At 41.7% G+C, this 20,517-nt stretch overlaps 1 protein-coding gene across 1 annotated transcript in view; it reads right to left on the reverse strand.

Annotated features, from left to right (window-relative positions):
• tox3 (TOX high mobility group box family member 3) overlaps positions 1-20,308 on the reverse strand; it is a 42,800-nt gene extending 22,492 nt beyond the window's left edge. Inside the window, exon 1 of the mRNA XM_008282998.1 lies at positions 19,494-20,308. Within this exon, the coding sequence (XP_008281220.1) occupies positions 19,494-19,595 (102 nt within the window). The 5' untranslated portion in view covers positions 19,596-20,308. The remainder of the gene's footprint in view (positions 1-19,493) is intronic.
• Between the last annotated feature and the right edge of the window lie 209 nt (positions 20,309-20,517).

Genomic DNA, 20,517 nt, shown 5'->3' on the forward strand with positions numbered 1-20,517 from the left:
TATGTGGGATCTGAATCAAGCTGATGACAGTGTTGTTCAGGCTGTGTGGTGATTATCTCCCCTCTCACACCACACAGACCACTGTGGCCTCAACTAGAGTCATCACAGCTTGCTTTGCTTTAGTAAACATGGACCTGGAGGAGCACTTTAAACCCTTGTGGAGACATAAAAACCTCCCACAAAATGACCATGTTTCCTGGTCACGGGATCGCAGGGAATCAGCTCTGACAGCGACCCGTCCTTATTTAGTGTTTGATCAGAGAATGTTCAACATGTATGAGATCAAGGGTGAAATCTGGACCTTTAACTTTAGGAAGATGTCATCAATTAAGTCGCTAAAGTATGAGCGCAAGACACTACAGATGGCGTTGTCGTGAGCAAACCCACAGCAAAACCTCTGTTCTTCAAATTACTCTACATGGTGCAGGAACGTTGTAATTCTGCCACGGCACATGAAAGTAAGTTTGCATATCCAACCAAAATGACAAGCTTAACTATCAAAATAAAGGAAAAACTTACAAGCGATTTCACAGCTCAGCAAATATGTATTATGCTTTTTCAAGCTTCCCAGTCATTATGGCAGTGTTGAAAGACAGTAAAAGGCAAACTATAGTTTGTGCGTTCAGCTTATTCCTTGGGGCTAAATTTATATTCAGCACAGACACAGTGTACAAGAGTGATAACACGGAGACACAAACAGACCAGGGTGAAACAGTGTTTGTAAGATCTTTGCGTTTCTTTTTAAGTATTTGCGAATAAGATTAGTTGAGTTTACTGCATCGGTTCATACGTTAGTTCAAGCTGTCAATCAGAGAAGAGTATACTTGTGGCACACACTACAATCTGCTTTACAGTCTGCTTCAAAATCACGTTTGGCATTTGTACCTCTGAGCTTATTGCTGTAACTGAAAGACACGATACCAATGTGATTTGGGGGCTTTTATGTTTTTCCAAAAAAAAGTATTAATAAGTCCCAAATTTAAAAGCACAATTTAACAGGACTTATCGTCTACAGCCGTGCTAATGGTTCTGTGAGCGTTCATGTAGGCATCGAGGTTAAACATATGCTGATGATTAACAGGCAATGTGCTACACTGTACCGTATTAATAGCAAAAGTACTCGTGGTCATTTTAGTTTAGTGTATTTGCATGCTAACATTTTGCTAATGAGCACTACACACGAAGTAGCTGTTGCAGCTGAAGCTAATTGAATGGCGTTAGTTTTTGCAGACCATAAAGTACCGGACAAATGAAACACTTGATGGTGCTGCATTTAATCAAAGCTATTAGGAATTTATTCTGAGAGGGACAAATTGTACGATCAAGCCAACAGTTGCAGAGACATTTCACTCATTGGGATTCATCCGCTGGGAACCATGAATGTATGTATAGCATTCCACACCAATCCATGCCACAGTTGTTGAGCTATTTAAGTCTGGACCAGAGAGGTGGACTGGCTCCCCGACAGACTTAACATTGCCGACATGGGGCCACGCAGACTGACTGGCTAAAAATAAGACGACTCTTAGCTTGAATTGTACATCAAGACGTTATGGTAAAATAATAGCACCATCTAAGGCTTCTATACCATCTGGTCTTATGTGTAAACTGTGATTTTAAGAGTAAACACAGCAAATACAGCCACACATTAACACGCTAATTTTGTAGCGTCGCCGCAACCAGTGCCACTATGATACACAATGGAACTAAAATACACTGAGGTTCACCATAGCTACTGTTTTTTCTCTGAGGCCTAAGACTTGCAAATGCTGCCAAAACAAAGATGGTCTCAGCATTTGTCATAATGGACCAATAGCTTGAGCCCAGCAGTCTCAGCACTATGCAGGTCAACATCCAACATCCCGTTTTTTTTTTTTTTCCTTCTTCTTCTCCCTAGCTGTTGAGTCTGTTCTGTACTCTCAAGAGCAAATCCTAAAAGAAAGCACAAGCTAAATGGGGTTCCATCTTTGATCTGGCGGGGTGCAAAGCCATTGGCCCACAGCCACAAAGGAGCTTAGGCGATGGAGAGGGCCTCAGAAACATGGTGTAGCTTTCTCACAATGGCTGCTGTTGCATGGACACACAGCTCTTGAGGAAGCAACATGAGAAAGGCTTAGCTTGCTGGTGTTGTCTTGCTTTTACTGCTAAGCCATGTCTCAAGGCTGTTTACTCTCAGCAGCTTTGATGCAACTCCAACTCAAGATGGTATCAGAGGTGTGGATTTTAACCAAAGCTTGCCCTTCTTGCCGTTCTCCTGCTACAGAGCGGGAGGCCTGTCGTGGGGTTAAAGGAGCTAATAATTAAAAGCCACATATTTAAATGACAGGAGATGGACAGCTTTCTGCCACTGGAAACAGGTTGGGGGGGGATTTTTTTTGGTAGCACTAATGGTGACGGCTGTGCTACTTCTCTGGGTTTGTCAGATGGCTGTGAGCCCTGGGACTTAGATTCACATAAAGCTCTATTGAAGGCTGCTGGGAGTGGAGTCCTCTCTTATTGCCTGAGCAGCACAGATGCATTTTTCTATTCCCCGTGTGCCGTTACTGGCTAATACACTCATTATAAATGGCTTTGGGAATGTGCACAGTCAAGAGCTTTTAGTGATGGACTCAAAACTATTCTCTATTTCTTACATATAGTACTATCAATAAAAAAAAAAGAATGTATTTGATTTTGTGAACAAAAACAAGAAGCTATATTACACATTTACAGTGCAGGCACGAATGCTACAAAGGAGCTGTTCTTCTTCTGTATTATTTTTAACCATTTAACAGCCTGAAGTAGTGAGAGCATTAACATGAAGATATTCAGCCTCACTGTACACTAAAGCATCCTCATGTGTAATGGTGCCAAGTGACTACTTTGGTCCAACTGTATTTGATGCTAATAAACATAATATTTCTTCCTCTCTTTTAAAGAAATGTTTACAAAAAGATCTTCAAAGCGCACGGCCGATTGGATCTCATTATGCGTGCAGCCAGCTGGATTCTTCATCTGAGTTTCTTCGTCTGTTCAAGTTACTTTCCAATCAAATTCTCGAGTCCAGTGACAGCGATGTTCCTGTGTGCACTGTGACAACACTCTCCAAGTTGGTGTGCAACCTGTGTCTTTTTCTGTTATTCTTAACAGAGGACCACAGTAAACACAAACCAGCCAGTTGTTCAATCTCTATAAATCTGAAAAGCACAAACTGCTGAGCGGTGACTCATATATCAGTCTATTATATACTACAGGCCTGACTGTATTAAACAAATGGCTAGGCCTGCAGCTGGAAAAGAGAGGCAATATAGAGAGAGCAGAGGTTATTGTCTAATTTAAATCTTGGCTGCTTTCCCAGAACTGTACCACATTCCAATTTGCGGCTGTGTTGCTTGGCGCTACTGACAGAGGTCCGGCTGCAAATACTCTCGGGCTCCTCTCCAGAAATGTGTCTCCAAACTGACAATCAACAAGTTGGCAGAGATTAACGGAATGACGGGGGCAAATTAGGTGAAATAATGAAAATGCACAGATATAGATTCCGCGCTTTGTGCCGTTTTCTGCACGCGTGTTCCTTTTTCTTTCTCCTCGTGGCTGCAATAATGTATCTATAATCGTTAAGACTTGATGTGCAACAACACGGGCACATAAAGAAAGCCAGTACATTGCTTCTGTAATGTCTTTGAGTTCCATAATGAAATAGCAGCTGGAAAAGACATCTGTGAACACATAGTAGTTACAGAATGGTTGAGTGAGCTCTTAGAAGCAATTAGCTGTTTCAAGCATTTTCTCCTTGGCATACTATTGTCCGTTCATCTGCTAGATTGACAGCACACCAGGACATCATTAGCAAACCTGACAGCTGTTGAGTCGTAGACATTGTTTTTCCTGTGACAGCCACCATCAGGCTAAGTGCTTCACTAGTGTTTTTAACAGTATTTAAACTCAAAATGTCACTTTAACATTTCCTACTTCAAAAGCAGCGTGAGATTAAGATACCAGCTTTGAATAATTACAAACACTAAGCCTCAACTTTGATTCCATATCATTGCACTGACATTTAAAGAGATTGGGAACAAAGACACATTACACATCTTTTAGTCATAATGCAGAAATTATTTCTTTCCTCCCAGAAACGACAGGTTGGAGATCAAAGACGCGCAAAAAAAACTTGGAGGTCTGCCACGTGTGGAAGCAGCACTTTTGAAAGAGAACAGTGTAAGTTAGCAAAGTGTTTGCACATGGAAAAAGTAAAAACCTCTATGCAAAAAAAATCCTTTCTGTTTGATGAGACTTGTCAGTGTGTGGCCAATCAAATGTGACTATTTCTAGCCTGAATTTCCCTATTGATGCTATCGGGCAAACAAGTGAGCATCCATTTGTCAAACAAATCGCAATCTTGCATGCACATTATGTACACGCATGCAGAAGTGTGAAATCACCAAATAGCCCTGAATGTGTTTTTTTTCCCCCCACAATTGAAAATAACCAGATATATTGTATCTGTACATCCCCCTTTACAGCTCTATTGATTCGCTCCTTTGACCACAGCTACCTACAAGCACTTTTATCCCATTTCTCCAGCGCAGGCAGCTAAAAAAGCAGGTCACTGACATTTTCTGTATTTGAGCCTTGACCTCTATTTTAAGAGCACGCTGTGAGTTTCTCCACGAAAAATAAATGAGAGCAGGGCACAGTCTGCTCTGCACTCACACCTTCCTGTGCACATCGCATCCCATCACTCTTCATTTGTCTTCATTAGGCTTGTTTGACCCGCTTCTGCAATTCTCTGTCAGTATATGTATATAAATATACTCTGTAGACAGCATCTGTATGAGCAATACTTTAAGGCACTTTGTATGCAGAGGTGAAAAAGACTAAGTGTAAATACTGTCACAACCAAACCATTTACAGCCAAAATACATGTAACAAGGTTTCCCCAGTCAGTCACCAGCATTCAGTCAACAAGTGCTGGATGACAAATGTCACTAATCCAACTAATCGATATGTAAACAAAGCCTGTAATGAGAAAATCAGTGATTTCAACAGGGGGCGCCACGCTGTAAAATACTGACTGCAGCTTTAAGTCGGAGCGAGGAGCAGAATTCCCACTGTCAACTTGTCATCGGCTAATTTACCTGGAGCCAGAGGGGGAGATTCACTGGACACATAGGGAGAGTTAATCTCTTCATTCATCTTCGCTAAAGAGATCGACCCAATTAGCTCGCCACATTGACTGACAGTCCTTGTGTTTGCTTTCCTCCTTTGACTCCCCCCCACCCACCCCTCACCCCCCTTCTTAAATCAGGAGTTATGTGGTTTATGCGAGCTCCAGCTGAAGGACTCTAAAATTATTCGAGAGTACTGTACAACAGTGAAATAATCATGATGTCTTTATTCAAATCTGTCGAGTCTGAAATATTCACCACTGCAATTTGCTGTGACTGATTAGCCAATGGAAGGGTTGCTTGGGGATAGCTCTCCAGAGCTCTGTAATTGAGCGGATTTGACTTGGGAGAGGGTTTTTTCTGCTGATAACTACACACATTCCCTTTTTAATGTACTTTTCCTTTTTTAGCCTTTCCTAAGAGCCAGTGCACATCAGAAATTATGACGCTTGCAGAAACAGCAGTATGTAGGACAGTTTACACTCGGATTGCTGTCCTGTGAACATGTGGCTCTTCATCATGTTTCATCTGATCATTTTACACTGTGTCGCTGGCTGTAGCCCAGAGATCGGTCAGCGCAGAGACATCAGCTCTGGAAACCCAAAGATCAGGGGCAACAAAAGCCCTATGGACTGCCACTGTGGCCATCCACACATAATATGCCTAAAATGATTCCTAAATAAATGAATACTCCATAAATTTTGGTTCATAGTGAATTCCTATTTGACCAAGAGATTTATTCTGGATGGAAATAATGAAAACAAGTTACAAAACACAGTGTGGTATTGAGTAAAAGAGGTTTATGATTAATATTAACTTGTTCTGTTGAGGTTCTGTTTTACATTTCTACTAAAAATACTATATTCAAAGTCACTCACAGCCCTCATAATTGTTGTATTTTATTTTTTACAAAATGCAATGTCTGTTCCATTCCAAATGGTCACTGTAATTTCCAACATGTTTTAGAGCATTCAAGTACACTAGGAACTGAGAACAGTTGGTAGTTCTCTAGTGAGTTAATGTCAAGCCTTGGCTAAAACCAAAGAGCGTTGCAAGTTCACTATTAAGATTCATCACTGAGTGAGAGTTGGGTATTGTGACTGCTCATGACATGGGAAAAGGCTATGAAGCCATATCCAAGTGTTTTCAAGTGCCAGTGGCCTCAGTGCAAGGCATAATCAAAAAGCACAAGGAGCTCCACACTGTGAACTACCTCAAAGAGCATGGTAGAAAGCCAAAAGTGACCCCTGTGCTGGCAAGAATGGTGGTGTGAGATGCCAAGAAGGATCCAAGGATCACCATCAGGGCCATTCTCATGAATCTAAGCAATTTTGGTACCAAGATCTCAAGACAGACACTCCAGCACACACTGAACAAGAATATCAACCAAGAAGGACTCCACTTCTACAAGACAGGCACACAAAAGCTCACCGAGATGCTGCAAAAGCTCACCTAAACGAAGCGGGAAAGCTTTTGTTCGTCAATGCTGTGGTAGGATGTGACGAAAATGGAGTTGTATAGACAAGGGGATGCAACTTCCATTTGGTGACAGAAAGAGGAAGCATTCAACCCCCATAGTCAAGCATGGTGGTGGGAATGTAGTGCTTTGGGCCGGGCAACTTTGCCAAAGTAAATGGCATCAAGGAAAGAGGTCTAGATTAGAATTCTGGGGGAAACATCAGGCAGAAGAATGTAGCCTTGGGCAGCATTATACATTCAAAGAAGACCATTATCTAAAAAATACAGCTGACACGGTCAAGGAATGGTTAAAGAAGAACAATATGAACATGTTGGAGTCCAGACCTGAATCCCATCAAAGATCTGCAACAGGAGACGAAGACCAGAGTGATGGCAACGAAGACTTCCAACCCCAAAGACCTGAAGGTCATTGCAAAAGAGGAGTGGTCCAAAATCCCAGTGGAGACATTGCTGTGGTGGCAACGCTTTGCCACCAACTACTGACAAAGAGTATGAATTAGTTGGTGCTAACTTTATTTTGCAAAGCTATTTAATGAATTTCATCGTTCAGCACCTTTTAGGCTCTTTGCTGGGGAGGATTCTGTCTTTAAAAGAGTTAATCTGCCAACCATCAACTCATTATTCATAGAACTCCTAGATTTTACTTAAGAGAGACTATGTAATAACTGAAATAAAAAGTAACACTTTCTCCTTCTTACCAGTGAAAGTTAAACTCACAAGCAATTAAATGCATCACTGCACAATTTAATACAGTCAGGGGTTTTTTGCTGAAACAGCCCTGCTTTGTGTGGTATGAGCAGTGGCTTGTGGTGGCTAATATTAGCTAATACTAGCAATTTTAGTAAATCATGTTGTGTAACTTCGAATATTAAGTTTAATGACTTTTGACTTTAGTGCATTCTAACACTGGATAACACTGGTCATGTGAGATTAGACAAACATTTACTGTGACGACCCGGGACATGTAACATTATATACTGCAGCTGGCTTAATAATGGGATTTAGCCTCCACACCACCTCTTGTGTTCTGAGAACCAGTAAGTATTATTATTTTGTGTCCTCGATTGGAAATGGCAATTACTAAAAATCCATCTGTATGAGTTTGCGCACAAATCTGATATGGAATATGAAAGTGGGCAGTATCGACATCCGCAGCAAAGAAGATTAGGGGAGGACGTCCCTGGTAAATATTATGCTAATCACCTGCTTATTGTGTGACATAACGGTGGATTTAGTCTTTCAATCACAGCCTGCATATAACTATTTTTCCATATATGCCCATGTTAGGGGTGCATCTGTGGGGAAAAATGCACTGAAAATGCCAACTGAAGTGGAAAACGCCTGCTGTCAAAGCTAGTAAAACGTTGTTCTGCTGTTGCCACGTGATGATACAGTATCTTCCTGCGCCATTGTGCCTCGAGTAGATGACCGTGTAAAGAAATCTATGGCGAGCCGATTGTCGCAAACATAGAAAAACATCGTGTCCACAAGAGGAACTTCAGCTTTTGGCTCACATGGATTACTTTTACATGTGTTTACCTCATTATTTGAAACTTTGGCCACGTTTACTATGAACATCTGACGCCGTAACGTTATATTAGAAAATCAGGAAAAGCATAATATGTCTCCTTTAAAAGGGATGATAAACAGTGCACTGAAGGGGTAAGCCATCAAATAATGTCTAATAATGAGCTGTTTCATTCTAATCCTGCATGGGTAATTATGAGATTAATATGTCAATCCTGGTTTTGGCAGGTTCTGGAGCCAGGAAAGGCTATGTTTACAACAATCCCTGTGCCACAATTCACTGAAAACAGCTTTCTTCTTTCACATTAAATCTCATTTATTTTGTACAGGGGTTAAAAAAAAAAAAAAAAGAAAAAGAAAGATGCTGTTATTCTTTTCCAAAACACACCACTAATGCTCTGGGGCATGATTTGTCATTGTTATTCAGTGCTCGCTCACCTACACTTAAAACATGATCCTTCTGGATTTTAATTAAGCACCAAGGTACCTCCCAGGGGGTTCTGGCTTGGCAAAGGAAACTACTTTGATTTATGTACTACTTTGTTGTTCCTGCTTGAAGCTTGCCTGTTATGAGAGACTCTGGTGATGAATGAAAGAACTGGGCAATTATTCTTATTTGTTAATTAGTTCCTGTTGGGGATGTATTCGGAGAAAATCAACACCTTCCAATAGTGAAGCTGAACATTGAGCTGTCCCTTTCCAACTATGTCAACAGTTACATTAGGACTAGATAAACTGAGTGTCTTATCCTAAGCTGGCTACATGTTCAGCTAAATTTGGAGGAAATTCGCTTCTAAATCAAACTAAAGCTGATAGGAATTTGCTTCAGTGTGTCAAGCATGCCAGCAGGATAATACAGCAATTTACATGCATCCCCTTTTGCCCATCCAACCCACACAGCAGGGAAATAGCACAGATCAGCAAAAACACTTATTTGCAGGACATTATGGAATGCCATTTCAGTGACGACAAGAATTCCAACTGAACACACTGGATGTAACATTAGTAATTAACAGTAAACACTGCAGCGGCTCAAGAGAATTACGTAAGCAGAACGGTACATATTTGTCAATTATTGATATGCCTCTCAGACTTCTGGGTATGACATTAACACAACCTTTTAGCATTACACTTAGAAGGAATGTGACTGCATGGTTGTATTTATTAATGCACAAGGCAAAACAATAAACCTCATAAAATACATTAAGATGCTTGTAATGTACAGCGATCTGTGAGAGAAACCAGAACATTATTATCCTGTAGTAATGAGAAACCTGACACATTTCAGACAGATGACCCTCTAGAATATTCCAGGCAGTCCCCACATGTTCTATAACATCCCAAAGGTATTATACTTGTTAGCCAAAGCTAATATTGTTATTTCTCTTTGTAGATAGGTATTTAGTAATGGATAGCAGCCAGTTTTCAAAATGTACTGGCAGGAGTATAATCCAGGCTACCCAGGTGTATAATATGCAGCTTTTTTCATAACTGGCCACAGGCCATGCAATAACAGATGATAAGTACTCACAAGTGATGTAATCTTATTCAGAGAATTATTATTTTTTAAGCAATTTACACAAAATCACTGCAGTCGTCGACTTTGTTGAACCTAGCGCTGAAATTAGTTTCACTTTTTAAGTCGTTTTAGTTTCAGTGTCAGCTGATGTGACTGATGCACAATTGCTCTCTTCTGACAACTCCATCTCGTCCTGCTGTGCCGTATATCCACATTCACAAATCAAAGCGGTAGCTAAAGACACATCTCATGAGGAGACTTGAAAGTGAAGATGGTACGCCACCTCGGTGACATAAGAATGGTTCACAGGAAGACCTTGTGCGAGCTCTGCTCTCCTGGATGCATATCAGAAGCTAATGGAGTCCCGAAACTACAGGGGTGCTGCGGGATCGCTGCGATTAGCTCGTGGAACTGCTGAAGGTCACCACTGCTGAGCTGAGCAGCCACAAGCCTTCATAAAACCATGCAGCGTATCATTATTTTCAAAGTGTTTCATTATGGACGGTTAACCTTGGCTAACTCCAACCTAACACTTTAATCAGCTGCCTGTAATGCCTTTGAAACATTGTAATCATTCGGTTTCTCTTCTTGTTTATCAGCAGGGGAGAAAAAAAAAATGTAGAGAGCTTGTTTAAAAAAAAAAAAACACACACACACAGACACACACACAAACCCAGTCCCTTTTCCAAGGTTGAGCAGGTATTTTAAAAGTTACGCCGTGAGTCAGAATCTCCACAAATAAGAAACTATATCAGTTTCCTTGGAAGGAATGTCATTTGAAAGAATCATCAGTGGCTGTCCAAGGAGGCAAACCCTGCCAATGTCTAGGCCTCACAGACCTTGAGCTTGTTTCTACTCCTGCCATCCCACACTATGACCACATACAAGAGTTCACGAGCCAGCAGAAACACACACACACACACACACACACACATCACAGTAAACAAGTACATGCTGTGAATGAGCCTCAGCTTCAACTCCCGAAATATCAGAAGTCGGCTCAAGAATTTCATGGTCCCCATTCATAATCCCAGTCGAGGTTTTAAGGAAATGGACCTTTATTATGTGGCTGGAGCTTTCACTGAGGCTGTGTCCATTGTTCCTTTTGATCATGTAACTGAATAAAAACTAGATAGATTCATGAATACTGCATGATTTACATCAAATGGAAAATCTCTCAGAAGAATTCTCAAAGCAGTGATATTTCATTAACATGTCGAGAGCTGTGCTCATTCAGATGAAGACAATTGATGGGCAATTAAAGCCATAAGAATGATGTAAGAGATGAGTCAACAGTGCTTTATTTTAAAATGCAGAATATCTTTCCTACAGGATGCAGTCCTGACAACTAAAGCATGATTAACATCTTTATGGTAGTGTTAGGCAACCAGAAAAAAAACAAAAAAGGCTCTTGGTTGAGGGTTTGGGAAAGATTACGATCTTAGATCAATATTGAAAAAGTTCAGTGCGTCGCGTCTCAAGCTTCAGGTCAGGTTTGCACAGTCTGCACAAACACACTAGTCCTTTATGGGAAGAAACGGTGCAAAATGGTCGTAAAAACGGAGCAAGAAAGACACAGTGATAGCAAATGAAAGAGCAGAATTATAATTGTAAGAGAACTGCAGAGCTTTTGTACCACAAGATGGACATTTCTGACAAAAGTATAGAAGAAGACATTAAAGGTAAAACATAATCTCTAAAGGCTGCTCTTTTATTCACCTAAAGGATGTAATCACAGAACAATCCTCCATAAATGTTCCGCATTCAGATTCGATTCCATTCTTACTGAACAATTACGGCCAAAAAAATAACATAAAAACACAAGACAGAGAGCTCTTATCAGTCCACTGGATGTACATATATAAAGGATGCAATCAAACTGTTGCAGGGGGAGGTGGCAGTTTTCCAACTCTGGGAGGCTATTAAAGCTCGTTCAGGGGGTGAAGTGGGTTTATGGGCTGCAGTATTGCTCCTATGGTTGTTACTGTTAACATTATCCAACTGCCACAGACTTTATGTTTGAGAGGGAGTAGTTGGCACTCAGCGACACCTCATCATGCAAACAGGAGGCGGAACGGTGAGCGAGGTTGTTTATTTTACCTGTAAGCTGCACATACGTCACTGTGATTACAAAAAAAAAAGAAAAGAAGTGGTGATTGCATGTTCTGCTGCATGATAAACAGGTTGTGTTTAAAGCTTAGCCTTCCTTGAACCCCTTTGCAGCAGTTTGCTCCAACACGCCATCTATTTGACCATTCAAATAAAAGTTTTATTTACCCGCATTATTTAAGCTCTTTGTCCAACGGGTCTGAGGGATATTTGCACACCTGCTACTATTGTCAGTGCTTTTAGTGCAACCTGGTAACACGCTGCATTATGGGAATGTGTGATGTGGGAGGGGAGGACGGGGTGGGCAGGGAGGAAAAAGGAGGATTAATCACACTGTGGAACATGTAATACTACACACCTGCAGCTCCTATAATGAGAAAGAAATTCACACTGATACACGAACGAGGGTGGGTACGGTGAGTAATATTTGTATATGAGTGGGATGCTTTAGTTTGAATGGTCACAGCTGTAGAGGGAGAGAAAAAAACAATCCTGCATCCAGAGATGTACTAATTTATACATATCACGATTCATATCTCTTAATATCTATCAAAAAAAAAAAAGTGCTATCATGCATTTACTCTGCTGTAAGCTCACATACAAGTAAGCAGCAGGAACAGCCAGAGGAAAGATGTCTAATATAAAGATAGATGCAATGAATTCGACTGGTCCTGGCTATAAAAAAAAAAAAATCCCATAACTGGTTGGAGATGGAGGACATTCATCAGTGGCCTGTGCTCCTTGAAAAGAGCCAAGGGCTTAAGTCAAGCAAGTCAAGTTAAAAGCAAAACAGCAGAATGTTTTGATACAGTCTGTGAGCCCATTAAGAGAATTGGACATTAGATCTATGAAACATGGAAGGGCTGCCTCTCTGGAAAGCTTTAAAAATGAATGTGTCTTAACAGCGAGGCTAACCACTAAAGGGACACAACACTTATTGAATCAGCCAACCAGAAGTGATTGACTGGTCCTTTTGAAAACTGCTTAATTCACGGTAAAAGCAGTTTTTCTGGGGCACAGGGAGCCCCCCCTCCCCTCCACACACTCTCCTTTTAATAAGTCAGCAAGGTTGAGGCTGTCAAAGATGTAGTGAGCCAAAACCAGATTAAAACAGTCGATCATAGTGGAAAAATATCTCTTGCGTGGGCTCTGCTTTGATTCAAACGAGCGCAGTCTTCGCAAAAAGATGACTCCTTCAAAATGACTTCTGGAGGTTAATGTTTACTTCTGACCTCGCCAGACAAACTAACCTGAGCAGCAAATGCACTATTTTTCCCATGTCAGTGATATATATGCAGCTTAGCGAAACTCTCGTGAGTCAAGTGCTTTTTGCTACTTGAGTTAAGTAGTAGCTCAATCTTTTTTTCGAAAGATCATCAAATCTTAAAACTAAAACTCAACCCCCTCTCTGACCTGGACGATGTCATCTTTTCTTCCTTCGCAGGCAGCCGCACATGAGGTTAACAACTGACTGAGATGAGTTCGGTGTCTGTGTGTGCAACGATGATTTATGGATGTTTTTTTGGAGTGGGCTCAGCTTTTCTGGCTTTGTGGCTCCTCTCACAAAAAAAAAAAAAAACCCACTTCACTTTAAATGTTTTGTTTTGTCACGCAACACTGGCAGTTGAAGGGCATGCGGATAGCTCTTTAAATCTATATACACTGGGTTTGATTAAATTCAGCACTGGAATTATTACTGTGTCATGTTTCATTTGCACTTTAATAGTACATCCAATGATTACACATTTTGGAGAAAACAATAAGAAAGCAAAAAGCAATTCTGAGCAACAGATTGTACCACGCTACACATCGAAACTCTCGAATCTAATGATTAAGATCTCTGGGGGAAAAAAAAAAAATATTAAAAGAAATAAGGACGAGACATTTACAGGACACGTAAATAACTTGGAGCACTGCAGCTGAAAAACAAACTCCGCTTTCATGACTTTAGATGTCAAGATAAACTATTTTTCCTCAGGTACTTACACGGTTTGATGGATGGCACACTGATGCTGCGTACATGATAACAAATGTGACTCCCTTTTGCGTCCGTCCTCTTTGTACCACTGAAAGAGACGTTTTTGAAACAGCCGTGCAGCTACAAATAGTCCACAAAGAGACGGTTGTTTTAGTTCGGTCGGGATGAACGCTGTCAGGGTTAATCCTCAAGGAAAAATATATTACTATGAGCACATGGTTGCATGGGTTCTTCTATTGGTTTTAGAGTGGGGCTCTTATTTGCCGCCGGTCATGAGATCACAAGCTAAAGCCAGCTCTCAGTGCACCAAGATAGTCTTTGTTTTGTGCTTTGTCAGAGGGACACATGGCGCCCTGCGGGTCCTCAACCCGCAAGTTGAGAAACAACTTTCGAGTGTGAGGTCTGCTTAAATGAACCACGCTGAGTAATGCATGAGCAGATGTAATGAAGTGGATTTATGAGCAGCGATGGCAGGATTACAGAGGGTCTTTACGAGTGCTGATCTGGGTAATGGTCTATGTCTGTCTAAGATTTCAGAGCCTTTGTCACATCCACCCCATAAACAAAGCAGACAACCTGGTTCTTGTGTTTCCCACAGGTTCAGACTGTTGGTTCGCATAGTTCTGGTATAACAAGTGGAAACGAAAAAGAGGCTAATCGAGGCGGACTTTAGCTGATGCGTGCGCGCGCATTCGTGCTGTATGTCAACATTTCAGCGCCATCAACAAAGTAAAGAGAGTGACGGCTGCGATAATGTGGTGCCACAGAAATCAGAAACTATCAGGCTCACGGTTTGATAAAGAGGCTGTTAGACCTCTAGTTTGGACCCTACTCTCTCTTGTCATCTCTATAGCTGCCGCATCCTCGTAGGATCACAGCGACAATCATCAATCAGTTCACAAGAAACAGCGTGCAGGAGGTGGAGGGCTGTGCATTAACAAAATGCGAACATCTGCTCCGTGTAGACACATGTGTCGTTTGGTCCGTGACACAGAGCAGTCATTTTTAGAGGCAGGAACTCCGAGTACAGTGTGTGTGTGCGTGTGTGTGTGTGTGTGTGTGTGTGTAGCGGGCGGACTAAAAATAACACTCTCTGGTCTCAGTGGGAAAATTAGGTGTTTAATAAATCTGCTGAACTACATCTCCTGACAAGCTACAATTAAAAGACTCCGCAATACACATCAGCTATTCACTTCTTGGACATTTAAACATTTAAACATGCACCTCGGAGTCATATCCATCAACTGTTGAGTTTGACAAAGCAGACAGCCTCTAAGGTTACACCCCTACCCCCCTCCCCTGCACACACACACACACACACAGCATTACACATTTAAAGTTGTGTTTGGATATGTTTAGAATGTGTGTGATGAAATGGCACCAGCTGTGTACACTGGAGAGATGCACAAGGCCCCCTGGTTGAGCACAGTGTTAACCCCTTCCCTCCCGACGAAGCGAAGGGGGACAGCAGAGACAAAAGAAGCCTGGCACACTGTGGTTTGGACACAATAAGAGATTATTGCCCTGAGGTTTGCTGCTGTCAAAGTACAGTAATTCACCGAGACACTTCCCCCGGTTCCTTAAATCTTTTTTGTTTCAGGTTTTCCTGACATCTGCATATGTCAGTAGGACCCACATGAACCATAAGCAGGCCTCTGTTTCACCTACAGCACATTTGACAGGCTCTATAAAATCCTCTGATAACCGCAGCTACATCATCGTGTCAAGTCCTGAACAACTTTCTAATCATTGGTTTTACAGCAGCTGGTCTGTGATAGCACAAGTGTGCGGATGACAATATGCAAAGTAGAAAAGACAAAGGAGGGTTATTATGTGAATCCTTAGGAAGTCAGTCCTGGTTGGTTTGGTGACGTCCGTGGTTACTGGTGGTAGCAGCAAAGAGTGGTTTCATACTAAAACAAATGCAGCTAAAGCAGCTACCTTGGCCCAAGAGCCACTGCTGTATCTCTTTTTAATGCAACCAACCAAACCATTGAATTTGTTTTAATGAAGATGTCAGTCAGTTTTCATTACTCGACAAAGTTGGTTACCTTGCAAATGTAATTAGCTGATGAAAAATGCTAAAACTGTCAATTTTGTTTGCTTTGTTGATACACTGATGATGTAAGTTATTTTTTAATGCGGCGTGGGAATAGCGGATTCCAACAAGGTTAATAAAAATACTACACAGACAGAGGATTACTGACAAATAAACGGACAAAAATGGCATAAATACCATCAGAAAATGGGGTTCCATTAAAAACCTCTGCAGCTGATGATTGTGTTCATTACCAATTATCTGCCGATTATTCTCTTGATTAATCAGTCAATAGGAACTGTTTATCCGTGTTTCCTAAACTGCAAGATCAGGCCCTCAAATGTCATATTTTGTCCAAAAATATTTATATTACTGTCATAGAAATGTAAAGAAACCAGGAAATGCTGAATTTGAAATTTGAGTAATTTGACTATTTTCTTAGAAAAATGGCCCAAAACGATTATTTAATGACCAAAATAGTCGATTAATTGAATAGCTGAGAACAAATTGATTAATCGATGCAGCACTTCATCAAAAGAAGCTGACACTGATAAGAAATGTGATGATAGTTTGTTCGTACCTGTTTAAATGGATCTTTACTGAGCTCCAACGCTGCACGTTTGTTTACAACACTACATTTATAATTATGCTATGAAGCCATTTATGAATGTGTTTATCCATATCCATCTGCAACGGTGCTATTAAAATACTTTAATACAGTCAATTCCCAACTGCAAAGAATTATGATGTCTCAGTGGTGCTGGAATTAGTTTTGCAAATAAACCTCAAGTGCTAGCGCCAGCGCAGGTGAAGAGTTTGTATTAACATCTGTTGGTGATTTCTTGGCGCCTGGAGGTAATGAAAGCACACACTAAATGGATACTGTATCTGAAACATTATTAAACCTTCAGGAAAAAAAGACCAGATGGCCATAAATATGGGAATAACACTGGGTCTCTTTCATGAAACCATTAAAGTCAATCACATTTGACTTTTATAAATACCAAAAACCAGTCAAATACCAACAGCTCCTCGTCTTTGGTTGATGCTGTGCATGACTGAGGAGCTTCCCAGAAAAAAAACACGCAACTGTCTCGCATCACTGACATCTCAAAAATAAGAAATTAGACAAATGGGAACGAGATGCACAATTATATATATATATATATAAGGCCATGTATTCGGTTTAAGATTTCCAAACTTTAAAAGGCAGCTTTTATGCATTTCCCTGACTAAAACCAGGTGTTCTGAGCACAAAGCAAACGGCCAGGAAAACTAAGAGTCATTATCAGATAAATTGAAAACAACGCAACCTGCAGTAACAACCAATCAGTAAAAGCAGGAGCCTCGGTGGGTTTGCCCTCGAGCATAGCTGATCCGTGTTCAACCTCAAGTCGAGGTAGTTTAAGAGAGAGGGACCCTACTGTGACAGCCCTGTCACCCACCCAAACACTGCAGTTAATGTTTGAAAGTCCCAGAAATGAAACGCTACATATTGAGTTCTGATAAAAGGAACCATGTTTAATTCTATCAGATTACAGCGAGGGATTTTTCTTGCTAAACACATTTTATGAGCATTATTCAGCTGTGTGAAGTTGTGGCATGTTTCTCTTCAGCACCTCTGCTTCTCCTTCATCTCAGTGCCAAAAAAACAGGCAGCTTCATTAGTCATGACTGCAGCACCTAATTAGGTTTGTGCCACTCGTTTGGATTTTTCTGTAAATTTAAAAGAATCTCTGATGTTTCAAAGTGCCTCTGGGCCCTTCTGTCTCTGTTGTCATTAAAATTGAACATTTCCTGCGCCAGCGTTTTGGGAAGGGTATTGCCTGTTTTCAAATCAAAACTGTGAATCTAGTGAAAGTTTTGCTGTTTGCAAAAGGTGCTGTGACAGCTTATAAATAGATTAAAGAAGTAATGCTTCAGTTCTGTGTGACTTGTAAGCATGCCACATCTTTTGGATGACTAACCGCTCTGCATTGTGCTACCTTTCAGCGAGCTGATTCAAATAAATTGGAGGCTTATTTGAAAGATGCATGCAAAAGAGCCTATTTGTTCACCGTGGAAAGGCATTGTAATTAGCATGAAATGCATGCTTTGTACTCTCCCTCCCTCTCTCCCTCTGTCTCTCTCTCCAACATAACTGGTAGAGATACTGGATAAGCACCTTCTCAACACCCTCCCTCCCTCCCGCTCGCTTGCTCGCTGCCTCCTTTTGCATTGTGGCCAATTACTGTTACAGATGGAAAATTTCACTTGACCTGGGGAATTTATGAGCAGGAATAAAATCGCACTTCGACTCTTACACCAATTCAAAGCAATGTAGTTAAAGTTTCTCAAGGCTGATGAAGACATGATGAAATTGGGCACATATGACAACTTGGCCACATGACAAAGAGCTGATGAAACAGTGAGACAAACCTGGTAACTGTTTTGAGCAGCATCAGATTGCAAACAGAGCTGCACTATAGGGCTGAATTATTTGAGGAGGGGGTCGTAGTGCATGCGCGTGTGTGAGTGTGCATTGTGTGTGTGTGTGTGTGTGTGTGTTCGAGCAGGGGTGGGGGATGTAGGAGGTACCATTGTTTAGACTTCATAAAAACCACACGCAGCAGTTGTGTGATTTTTTTTTTTTTTGTGTCTGTCATAATGATGCTCCTCGTTGCCGGTCTACATGGGAGTCGAGCTGCTGATGGATCGCAGGCCTAATAATTCAAGTGTTACATCACAGACTAAATATCACAAACCATCAACTGTGTTTTACATAAGCTCTGCCTCGCGTTGTGAGACTCAATAAACTTGTCATACCGCAGCAATGTTCTTATTCACAACTCAGACACAGAGCAGCTTGTGTACACACACAGAGAGAGGAGTGAATGAAACAACTTGTAAACGCTACGTAACCTGGCAGCGAAGAGATAAAACTGTGCACAGTGTGACAAGTCTGAGGGTATAACTGATGCCATGTGTAAGATAAGTGCACAACACAGCGCAATGCTGACAATGATTGCATTCATGCTGAACAGATAAATAGTGAGCTGTCTATTCCTCTTACTGCCTGCGCATGTTTTTCTAATTTTCTAATTAAAGTTGAAAATTGATCAACAGAGAGTTCATTCTGAGGGCTGTCTGCAAAACCTATCAACAGCATGCTAGTTAAGATACTCAGAATAAAGTTAAATACCCTGTAACTGACTAAAGGATAGGGGGAAACTATTTGTACAACATGCATGATGGAGCAGAGCAGTTCATTCCATACACAGCATCTTATTTTCATCACATTGTGACTGTACTGTGGGCTGCTGATGCAATGATCCACCTCTGATGTTGAGGAACATGAAACCATAAAGGCAACAGCGCCCATGACTGTGGATCACATCCCTCTGGTGAGAGTTTAGCAGTGCAGTGGGGGACAAAAAAGTAACACACACACTCACTACACTTGTCCTGTGCTCCCATTTCCACTCCCAGTACACAAAGTTAGTAGTAGCATCGGTTGTGGGGGGGGGGGAGTATTAATTATGCAACTTCAGGAAGACGACAGGTTGAAGGAGGTTAGTGGAGAGGAGGTCAAATTAAATTAACTTCATTTTAGACTAGAGTTGTACTTGTTAAGGCTGCGGTGCGTTCACGGCACCAACGTGGTCGCAAAACCAAGCGCACAAAAATAAATAATAATAATAATAATAGAGAACTCACCTTATTGAAGTTGTAGTAGCCCAGACAGTGGGCAAAATCCAGGTTCGGTGGCTCTCCTGGAATAGCATTCCCACCGGCAGTCGGATAAAATCTTACATCCATGTTGAGTGAGTGGAGCCGCGCAGCTGTAGCCGTTCTGCACCGAGCTCTGTGCGTTTGTGCCGTTTACAATCCAGGCGCGCACCAGACAGATGGAGCACAAGAGAGAGGCGGCGGAGCTGACCCGAGCTCTGTCGGGGTTCAACGACACAACTACGGCAGAAAAGGGAAAGGAGAGCAAGGTAAAGTTTTGGTATTCCTCTCCTACGCCCGCTTCATTTCTAAAGACACGCAGGCTGGACTGAGCCCAAGAAGAAGCTGGTGTCCCTCACAGAGCAGCAGACGCGCTGTGTCCATGCATTTACACACAGCTGCTGCTGCTGCTGCCGCTGCTGCTGCCGCTGCTGTATACAAAGGAGCCACGAGACCGGCGGCTGAGCGTGGGTCCACCTCCTCTTCCTCCTCCTTCACGCGCAGGGAGAAGAAGAAGAAAGAAAAAAAACACACACAAACTGGAAATAAAGTGTCGAGGAAAACCGCGAAGTAAAAAGTCCGCACGTCAGGAACAGGAGCTACAGCGGGACTCGTCCGTCTCCTCTGTCAGAAGTTTTTATCTGTCCAACTTAGCGAACTAGTTGGAGCAGCAGTTGGAGGAAGAAAGTAGCTAGCTGGCCCATCTGCTAAACACGGCGTTTGTAAAACAAGCAGCAGAACAACACTCCACAGATGGTGCAATTAGCGAGTGTGATGTAGTACACAAGAGTATCCCGCTCAGCCCTCGGCTCTGCCTGTCGGAGTGATGAACAAGGAGAAATGTGTGAAGGAGCCGGCCACGCCCCAAACACGGCAGGCCCCGCCCACCACAACGCTGCACGCTCCCGACATGAGGCCTCTGATGATTAATCACAATTAAGGCTCTTTACTTGCGCTCTACCTGTGTTTTATTATTCTAACCTACATCATTTATTTATATCATTACATCAAC

The sequence above is a fragment of the Stegastes partitus genome, unplaced genomic scaffold (assembly GCF_000690725.1).
Source record: "Stegastes partitus isolate 25-593 unplaced genomic scaffold, Stegastes_partitus-1.0.2 Scaffold293, whole genome shotgun sequence".
NCBI lineage: Eukaryota > Metazoa > Chordata > Actinopteri > Pomacentridae > Stegastes > Stegastes partitus.